Source organism: Lolium perenne, chromosome 4 (genome assembly GCF_019359855.2).
Source record: "Lolium perenne isolate Kyuss_39 chromosome 4, Kyuss_2.0, whole genome shotgun sequence".
Taxonomy (NCBI): domain Eukaryota; kingdom Viridiplantae; phylum Streptophyta; class Magnoliopsida; order Poales; family Poaceae; genus Lolium; species Lolium perenne.
The window spans coordinates 175,715,084-175,725,728 of NC_067247.2; the positions used below are offsets into that span (position 1 = coordinate 175,715,084).

The 10,645-nt window shown below is 46.3% G+C and overlaps 1 protein-coding gene across 1 annotated transcript; it reads left to right on the plus strand.

Annotated features, from left to right (window-relative positions):
• Positions 1-1,274: 1,274 nt before the first annotated feature.
• On the plus strand, positions 1,275-3,496 carry LOC127347404 (F-box/FBD/LRR-repeat protein At1g13570-like). Its single transcript, XM_051373596.1, has 3 exons — positions 1,275-2,234; positions 2,333-2,798; positions 2,888-3,496. The coding sequence occupies exons 1-2, from the start codon at positions 1,275-1,277 to the stop codon at positions 2,693-2,695; spliced, it is 1,323 nt and encodes a 440-aa protein (XP_051229556.1). The 3' UTR covers positions 2,696-2,798; positions 2,888-3,496.
• Positions 3,497-10,645: the final 7,149 nt, after the last annotated feature.

A 10,645-nucleotide genomic window follows, 5' to 3' on the forward strand; every position in this document is an offset into this window, starting at 1 on the left:
TATTACGAATCCCTCGGCTCCGCCTCCTATATAAGGCGGAGTCGAGGGACAAAGAGAGCATCGAATCCATTGTCAACATAACCCTAGTTTTATAATCGTCGAGTACTTTTCGGCTGAAACCTTCGAGATCTACTTGCCTCTACTTCCAACGAAATCCTAGTCTACAATACGTAGGCATTGATAAGTTAATACCTTGTCACCTGCCTATGCCGCTGCCCTCCCCTAGCTTCCCCTGCCAAGTAGCTGCCTGCCCCTGCGTTGGGGGTTGTGGCCGAGGAGCTGCGGCGTTGCATCCGTTGAGATCTCCCCTCCATTCTAGCTACGGCCTAGGTTGAGGTTAAACAAGTGATCCATGGCGGCACAGCTTACTGGATCGGGGCGACCCAGCTCATCTCCCTCGGTCCCTCATGTGATCTTCATCTCCCTCCCATGTTCTGTATCCTCCTCGGCGACTCGCCGTGCTGCATTCCAGCCACCGCACGTTGGATGCGCATGGGATGTGGAGGGTGGTTGCAGGTTGAGGGCCGACGCGGGAGCCTTGTGCTTCGTGGACGGCGGAGGCGCTCATCCGTGGTCATCGTATGAGGGGATGCGCTCAGAGTACATTCAGTGCATATCTCATGGGTTAAATGTACAAGATGTTGTGTTAGGGTATGGAAAGAACCCTAACATGGCAAAATAAAACCGGTTCAGAACTAGGCTAGAGGATAGAAGGGGTAGTTCTAAACGTTTTTTTATAATTAGAGGTTAAAAGTTGGACCAAATCACAGTTTGGGGTTGTAAATCGAACTTGAAGACAAATTCGGGGGGCAAGCAACCAAACGGGACAGGGCTGACGCCGCTCAACCCGAACAACTTAAGGCTTTGTTTACTTCTAGAGTATTTATGGGGATGGGAGGGGATTATTTCGTATCTCGAAAAATCCCCACTAGTCCGTTTACTTCTCCGGGTTTGAACGACATAATCCCGAGATATCCCCTCCCATCTTCTCACATTTTCACATTTTTTGCCTAAATCAAAAACTCTCCATCATACTAGTGTATTTTTGAGGAAGGGTATTTGAGGGAATTGGATGAACACCAAATTCCCTCCCATCCCCATACCCATTGGGAAGAAAAATAGGAGAGAAGTAAACAGGGCCTAAGTGGGCACAAGCGGGCAATCTGTTTAATACATACGCACAGGCACAGGTGGTCAGCCCGTGGGCAGCCGTGACGTAGCCACTTATTACGGGCTGAAGTGCACAGCCTGTTGGCAAATCTATCACTCTGGAAATGACGGATACAACAACGACCGCCGCCGGCGACCTGATCAGCTCCCTGCCGGACTGCCTCCTCACGAGCATCCTATCCCTCCTCCCAATCGACGCCGCCGCGCGCACCACAGCACTATCCTCCCCCTGGCGCCGCCTCTGGCCTTCCACCCCGCTCCACCTCATCGACTCGCACCTCCGGCGCCCTTCCGGCGACGCCATCTCCCACATCCTCGCCTCCCACCGCTGCAACGCCGTCCGCTTCCAGCTCCTCCTCACCCGCCCCTCCGCCGCCGACCTCGACTCCTGGCTCCAAGCCCTCGCGCTCAAACACCTCCAACATCTCACCCTAGCGCCGCCCTCCGAGCCCCTGCTCCTCCCGCCCTCCTTCCACGCCTGCCGCGCCCTCACCGCCGCCGACCTCACCAACTGCCGCCTCCCCGCCGCCGCCGCCTCCGCCGTCTCCTTCCCGCACCTCGCCAATTTCACCCTCCGACACGCCTACGTGTCCCCCCTCGCGCTGCACGGCCTGCTCGCCGGCTGCCCCGCGCTCGCCAGCCTGTCGCTGGACCGCGTCTTCGGCTGCCGGACCCTCCGCGTGCGCTCCCGGAGCCTGCGCAGCCTCACGGTGTCGGTCTCGCTGGCGCGGCGCCTGTTGGAGGCCCACGAGCTCGAGCTCGAGGACCTCGTCGTCGAGGATGCGCCGGTCCTGGAGAGGCTGCTCGCGCACGACGTCAACTGGGGGCCGTCGTTGCACGTCGTCCACGCTCCCAGGCTCGAGACGCTCGGGTACCTGGGGGTCGGCATCCCGTCGCTGCAGCTCGGTTCGGCCTTGTTCCACGCAATGCGTGCTGTTAGACTGCCGGCGCCGGCGGAGTTCCGAACGGTGAAGACGCTGGCGCTAGAGATGGTGGATCCGCAGGTTAAACCTGTGGTTGACTTCCTCAAGTGTTTTCCATGCCTGGAAGCTCTTCATATCACGGTACTTTGATCATTTGATTGATGCACATTCGGAGATTATTTCTAAATAAATTGCCTGGTTAGAACTTGCGACTCACAAAATTTACGGCTCCTTTTCAGTCTCATATGGTCATGCCGCGGAGCATGGAAACGATGAACAGCGATACAACAGGTCATCTGACTGAATGCCTTGACCATCATCTGAAGAAAGTGGTGCTTGTAGGATACAAAGGGCGAAAGCGTGAGCTGCAGCTTGCAATATTTCTTATTTCCAGTGCAAGAGTACTAGAGGTGATGAAATTTTTGTGTGAAAATGACTGCAACTCGACATGGTTGACAAGCCAAAAAAGGCGTCTACGTTTGGAGAATAGAGCATCTTTAGGAGCACAAATTAGTTTTGAGAAACATAGGAATAGCTTTGTTAGGTTTTCAAAGCATGCCAGCAACATATCTGTAGTTGATCCCTTTGATATTCAAACCTGACTAGTGATTTTGGCATCAGTTGATTGACATGTTTAATGGTATCTTCTCGGAGACACATGGTTGATTAATAGCATCACTTGATTTGCCACCTTCCCTTCCATAGGTATAATGTGCCTGTGTTCCACCTTTGATTCTGCGAAATTGTCTTTTTTAATCTTTATTTATAATAATTTGATTTGCAACTTATTGCAGTAAAAATGTTGTAGTGTCCAATTCTCCGAAGGTCACAGATCATGATGTGCCTGTTATGTCGGGATATCACTACCATTTTGGAGGACCACCATACCTGTAGCCAACCATAACCATGGAGAGCAAGGAGGTTCGCCCCTGAACAACCATTGGCTGTTTTGCAGTTATCCTTAGGTTTCCTTTGTTAGAGTTGTATTCAGGTAGTAAGGCGTATCTTATCCTGTGACATTCTATGCCAAACTGTTAGGAGCCCTCCTATTTGAGGCATATGGCTGATTGTATTTTGATGAATCTATACTATCCCTTTTTCTATCCTCCTGCTGTCATCACCAATTCTAGCGTGAGCTGTTCCTTGGCGCCATGTCTTGGAAATAGAAGATTGCAGGCCAGAGAAGGGCAATGCACCTCCCTTAGTTATAGTTCACTTCTAAATCCCTAGGACTGACCATTTAGAGACACAGGGAGTTGATTAGGAGTTTATTGAACCACTGGGCACTGTTCTTTATAGATCTATATGTGATAAAAATAGAAATATAGGATTATGGATATAGGGCTTTGTGAACTGATTTCTTGCATTTCGCTACAATTATGGATACAGCGTTGTTTCTTGCATCTTTGGTTATACCGAAGTCTCAGAATTGAAAAGGATACCATAGTTTCTAGCTCTTTACATATGATTAATAAAGCACATGGAATTTATCTATTTAGCAGTGTGTCACTGCGTTTTTACTTGCCTGGCTTTCTTATTTCTTGTCAGAAAAGGTGTTGTGGGCCTCATGTTTTAGGAGATCTTTTATAATTCCTCTGGTGCAATTGGTTGCATTCGTCTTACAGGAATTTCGTATTGTCATTAAGTTATGGTTCTTACAGGAATGCACTTCATCATATATAGTCCTTGATAAACAACACGATGAATTTAGTATTGTCATCAAGTTATGGTTTCTACAGGAATGTGCTTTACCTCCCGTACCCCCAAACTTTATTTTCATATGCACTGTGCAAGCTGTGAACGGGGCTTTTTTTTTGTATTGTTCATTTGAAAACCTTATAATATTCCAAGTAAACTTTGGGCAGTAACTCTTGGCCCTTTTCAGGTATGCTACTTCTGAAGTTTGCTCGAAACAAAGGAAAACTCCAGGGTTTTTTTTTGGTTCTGTAGATGTTGCTTTCGGACTAGTTGAGCACTACTCTTTTTTGTAGTTGACTACTTTTGCTTTTTCATAGCACTGAAGCAGATCAGGGTATTGTGCTCCCCGTCGACCGGGAGCTGGCTCGTCTGACTTTCCTCTTGCTAAGTCAGGAGCCTAACATAGCCTATATCCACCACACAAAATCCAGGTTTCCCCTTGTCGACCCTCCCTTGGCCACGCCACCGTCCCACCGCTCGCCACCCCCACCCCACCTTGGCGCCCCCCCCCCCCCCCCCCCCCACCCCCACCCAAGAAGACTTTGCCCTTCCCACCCTCTCTACTCGTCGTAGCAGGCAGTCCAATCCAATGCTCTTAAACTCTGCAAGCGCTCCAATGCAAGAGATTGATTGTCCAGTGGAGTCAGTTACAACTCGCCTCCAATTCTTATCGCAACTGATTGACTATTTAGGTTATATCCAATAAATTGGCTGTTGAACAATTGAACATTTTCAGCACTGCTGGCAACTTGGAAGTTCCCCAAAATTTAACTCTGTAATGTGATTATATCCATGCCAGTCTTCCTGTAAAGTTCGCTGTGCTGGATGATTTTCTTTTGTTTAAGATCCTTATTTTTCTGCCTTTTCCCCCTGCTACATGTGAAAATTTAGATGGCAGTGTTGGAGTAAATTACATTTGGATGATATAATGTGTGTTTGATATACCTTAGATAACAGTGCGGCAGTTGTAGCTGGCCCCATCTTTTTTCCTGTGTATCTGCCTTTCAACCCAACTTTTCTTTTTGGATTTTTTTGTTCTATAAATAACCTCATTTTTTACTAGGCGTGTAGCATCCAATGAATCATTTGATGCTGGAGTAGTCACTTGAGCATTCAGTGAAATATTTGATGCTGCAGAAGTCGCTTGAGCATTCAACAATCAGCCTGTCACTTTCTTGCTAAGGTTATCGTATTCTCAATCAAAACACAACATTCAGAATTGGATGCTTCAAGGAGTTCTTTGACTCTCCCGTCCAGGACACACACATTCGAGTCCTCGCGGCCATTTTTGGCAAGGAGCTATCCACGAGCTTTCACAGGGAGGTACACTGCATGAGGGCAGTGCCGGCGCTCTGAGTCATAGAGGTAGGTCGGAGTCTGGAGTCCTTAGTTTTTTCCATGGATTGTACCTTTGAGTTGTTGTGCTGGAACGTTCGAGGTCTAAACGATCCAGCGAAAAGAGATGCGGTGCGTGAGTTCATTGCTAGCCTTAGAGTGAGTATGGTGTGCCTCCAGGAGACGAGGCTTGATGTAATAGATGACTTTCTTGTTATGCAATGCCTATGGCAATCGTTTGATGGTTATGTGTACTTGCCGGCGGTGGAGACGAGAGGAGGAATCCTCCTGGCATGGAACAAATCCATAGTGGATATAGAGCGTGTTAGTTACGATGACTATGCGGTCACCGGGGAATTCATCCCTAGGGACAATAACAGATGGTGGATCACCACCGTCTATGGGCCACAAACAAATGAGGACAAGCTGAGGTTCCTTCATGAGCTTACGGAGAGGTGGAGTCTATGTCCGGGGCCGTGGCTGCTTCTAGGGGATTTTAACATGATCATGTGCGCGGAGGAGAAGAACAACGATCGTATCGACAGAACCATGATGTCTAGGTTTAGGAGCTTTGTCCAGGAGCACGAGATCAAGGACCTATACCTCCATGGAAGGATATTCACCTGGAGCAACGAGAGAGAGGTGCCCACGCTCACACGCATCGACATGGCGATTGCCTCGGTGGACTGGGATCTCATGCACCCTGATTCCATCTTACAGGCTCTTTCCTCTTCAGTGTCTGATCATGCACCTATACATCTTTCTTTGAGCACGGCGTTTAGACCAAAGAGAAGGTTCAAATTTGAAGCCTTCTGGCTAAACCTTGAGGGTTTTGAGGCGGCCCTGACAGAGGCTTGGGTCTGCGACCCCAGCATTGTGGACCCGTTCAGACGCCTGGACGCGTTGTTTCGTAACGCGGCGGAGTACTTCCAGGCTTGGGGAGAAAGGAAAGTGGGGAACATCAAGCTAAAGATCGCCATGGCTAATACCCTGATCCTAAGGTCCGATATCGCTCAAGAGTTGAGAGCGCTGATGACCCACAAGTATAGGGGGTGTATCGTAGTATTTTCGATAAGTAAGAATGTCGATCCCAACGAGGAGCAGAAGGTGTTGACAAGCAGTTTCGATGAAGGATTCACTGTAAATGCTCACAGACAAGTATTCAGGGGGTTTTGATATAACAGATGAATAAAGTACGAGTAAGTAAAGTGCAAGAGTAACAATTGCAGCGAGTGGCCCAATCCTTTTTAGCACAAAGGACAAGCCGGGTTGTTTACTTATAATGACCAAACGTTCTCGAGGACACACGGGATTTTAGTCTAGTGCTTTCGCTACATACGGCTAAATAATATTCATTGTTATGATAAGTGTTGTGTGGGTGAACCTATGCTAATGTACCGCCCTTCCTAGGACTAATACATACTTGTGATTATACCCCTTGCAAGCATCCGCAACTACAAGAAAGTAATTAAGAATAAATCTAACCACAGCCTTAAACTCTGAGATCCTGCTATCCCTCCTGCATCGATATACCAACGGGGGTTTAGGTTTCTGTCACTCCGGCAACCCCGCAATTGGCAAACGAGTACAAGATGCATTCCCCTAGGCCCATAAAGGTGACGTGTCATGTAGTCGACGTTCACATGACACCACTAGAAGAATAACACCACAACTTAAATATCATAGCATTGAATATTACTCAACCATAGTTCACTACTAACATTTAGACTTCACCCATGTCCTCAAGAACTAAACGAACTACTCACGAGACATCATATAGAACATGATCAGAGGTGATATGATGATGAATAACAATCTGAACATAAACCTTGATTCAATGGTTTCACTCAATAGCATCAACAACAAGTAGAAATCGATACCGGGAGAGTTTCCCCTATCAAACAATCAAGATCAAACCCAAATTGCTACGGCGGTGACGATGTACAGCGGTGGAGACGGCGGTGATGATGGTGGAGATGATGATGATGGTGATGGAGATGATGTCCAGCTCGATGACGGTGGCGATGGCGTCGATTTCCCCCTCCCGGAGGGAATTTCCCCGGCGGATCTCAGCCCGCCGGAGAGCTCTTTTCTCTCTGGTGTTCTCCGCCCCGCAGAGGCGGCTGTAACTCTTCGTGAGGTACCCTCTGTGGCTTAGGTTTTCGGGACGAAGGATTTCGCGAAGAAAAGGAGGCGAAAGGGGCTGTGGGGCCCCCACACCACAAGGTGGCGCGGCCAGGCCATGGGCCGCGCCGCCCTATGGTCTGGGCCCACCTTGGGTCCAGCTGGCTCCCCCTTCTGGCTTCCTTCGTCATCTGGAAAAATAGGATTTTTGGTATAATTTCCTTCCACAGCTGATCTTCCGAAATATTGCGTTCTGACGGTGCTTTTTCCAGCAGAATCCTGGCTCCGGTGCTTGATCCTCCAATAGTGATGAAACATGCAAAATAGATGAAATAACATAAGTATTGTGTCCAAATATGAAATATATCAATGAATAACAGCAAATTATGATACAAAATAGTGATGCAAATTGGACGTATCAACTCCCCCCAAGCTTAGACTTCGCTTGTCCCCAAGCGAAACTGAACTCAGTAAACAGGACCACATGTTTATGGAGTGAAGAGTCGATAAATAAAATACGGACAAGAAGCATCATATTCATTCACACAAGACATTCTAGTAAACAACTTCCTCATATAACTCAACTTGAAACAAGTATAAGGTAATCACAAATAAAGGTGCATAAGAAATCATAGTTGATGATGGCAAACTTCGTTCTTGGTCAGAGAACAATTAACAGGTTATATTTATCTATTGAGCAGCGCTCTCATGTTAAAGTTTATATGGCACAACTTGCATACTCAATCATAATAGTCTCCTCATAATCATTGATAACTTGCAAAGCTATATTCATTCAGATAAAACTTGTACTAAACAAGGAAGAATAAAAGACATGATGAAGCAGATCACAATATAATGGTTTGATCACAACTACTCAAATGCTTGCTTGAGATGGAGGGAAATAGGTTTACTGACTCAACATAAAGTAAAAGACAGGCCCTTCGTAGAGGGAAGCAGTGATTAAATCATGTGCTAGAGCTTTTTTCAGTTTTGAAATCATATAAAGATAATAAAAGTAACATTTTGAGAGGTGTTTGTTGTTGTCAACGACTGGTAGCGGGTACTCTAACCCCCTTGCCAGACAACCTTCAAAGAGCGGCTCCCATTTTATTTTTATTTTGTATGGCACTCCTTCCAACCTTTCTTTCACAAACCATGGCTAACCGAATCCTCGGGTGCCTGCCAACAATCTCATACCATGAAGGAGTGCCTTTTTATTTTGGTTTTATTATGATGATGACACTCCCCCCAACCTTTGCTTACACAAGCCATGGCTAACCGAATCCTTCGGGTGCCGTCCATCAATCACATACCATGGAGGAGTGTCTATTTAGTTTAATTAATTTGGGACTGGGAATCCCATTGCCAACTCTTTTTGCAAAATTATTGGATAAGCGGATGAAGCCACTAGTCCATTGGTGAAAGTTGCCCAACAAGATTGAAAGATAAAACACCACATACTTCCTCATGAGCTATAAAACATTGACACAAATAAGAGATAATAAGTTTTGAATTGTTTAAAGGTAGCACATGAAGTATTTACTTGGGATGGCAGAAAATACCATGTAGTAGGTAGGTATGGTGGACACAAATGGCATAGGTTTGGGCTAAGGTTTGGATGCACGAGAAGTATTCCCTCTCAGTACAGGTCTTTGGCTAGCAAGGTTAATTAGCAAGCATAAGAGTCGAGGGAAACAAACAAATATACATGTGATAGAAACAATCATGCATCTTCCTTGTAAGCACAAACAATTTTAACTTCAGAATAATAAGCTATGAGCTAACAAGAAAGAAAGACAATGAAACATCTACATGTATTTCTCTTTTCTACTTAAACCTCAAAGTGTTGTTGCTATCGACCAATGCTAAGTTTGCCAAAACCAAATAGATTTATTCAATGCTCACAAAGTGATACCAATACTAACAACAAGGTAAATCATATAGTAGAGATTGCAAACTAAAATAAGATGTGCAATATGTAAATGATAAGACTTCTCATTAATATTCCATAACGATAACTCACACCAAGGGATACATAGATAACCAACTAAAGGAGAGATACTTCCAAACTGCAACCCATCTTATATGATAACTTCCCTACTCATGATATGACACTACTTGATAGTAAAAAGTAAAAGGTAGTGATGATGTGATACCGCGGCACTCCCCCAAGCTTGGAACAAACCAAGGGGATGCCAATACCGATGATGAATTACTCCTTCGGCGATGGTGGTGATGAATTCCTGACGAGCTTCTCAATAAGCTCCTGAAGCTCATCAATCTTGTACGTGAGGTTGCGAATCATCTCCGAATTGTGCTCGACACGGTTAAGAAGTATGTCTGACGGCGAGTCCCAACTTTTGGAGCTATTTCCCCACTCTTCACCCTCAGGCTTCGTCCTTCCTGCAGTGTTAGAACGATCTATATCCCAATTGCTAGGCAATGCTGCCCTGGGAATCCTTTCAATTTGATTATTGAAAATTAGATTGCGGAAGGGATGGTGAGTGCCTGAGAAAGATGTCTTCGGAGATAGGTAATGACGTGGAACCCCTCCTCCGGTGCGAATTCTTGCGCTCTTGTTTGCACTGAAGGGGTTGTCCACCACCTTGACGCTTGCGATGGTAGCACGCGGATGTGCACGCGAGTCTTCCTCCACCTCTTCTTCATCTTCTTTCTTGACGCTCTTGTCTTCCTCTTTCAACTCAAGATCTTGATTATCTTCATCCGGAAGCTCCTTGCCCTTGTTCTTGGAGACCATGGTGCTTCTAAACTGAAAACAGATCCTGGCAGAAACAGCTCGCAACAAAACACGTCGAAAAACCGATATACGGACTTCCAGGGGTCCGGGGAATTATATAGCAAAAAATTTCACGACAAAAGGAAAGTACCAGATCGAACCAAAGTCGGAAAGGGGCGACGAGGCGGCCAGACCATAGGTCGGCGCGGGCCCAGGCCAGGCCGCGCCGGCCTATGGTGGCACGCCCTCGTGCGTCTCCTCCACTCCGTTTCGATCTCGTAATTTTTCATATTTTCCAAAAACTGCAAAAATATTGTTCGGAAAGTAAATTGCGAACTTTTCATTACCAGTACTGTTACCTATTCAAAGTCGAGTTCTGGCGAACTGTCAATTTGTCCTTTGATGAAAGCCTCTGGTGTTTCCACTCGAATAATATCAACATCAACATTATAAGAATCACCTGAGATATAATGCTTGAGTCTTTGTCCATTCACCACTTGCGTAGCATTGCCTTGGAGAGAGCTAATTTTGATTGCTCCTGAACGATATACCTCCTCAACAACATACGGTCCTTCCCATTTCGAGAGTAATTTCCCTGCAAAGAATCTGAGACGAGACCGATACAATAGGACTTTATCTCCAATATTAAATTCTCTTC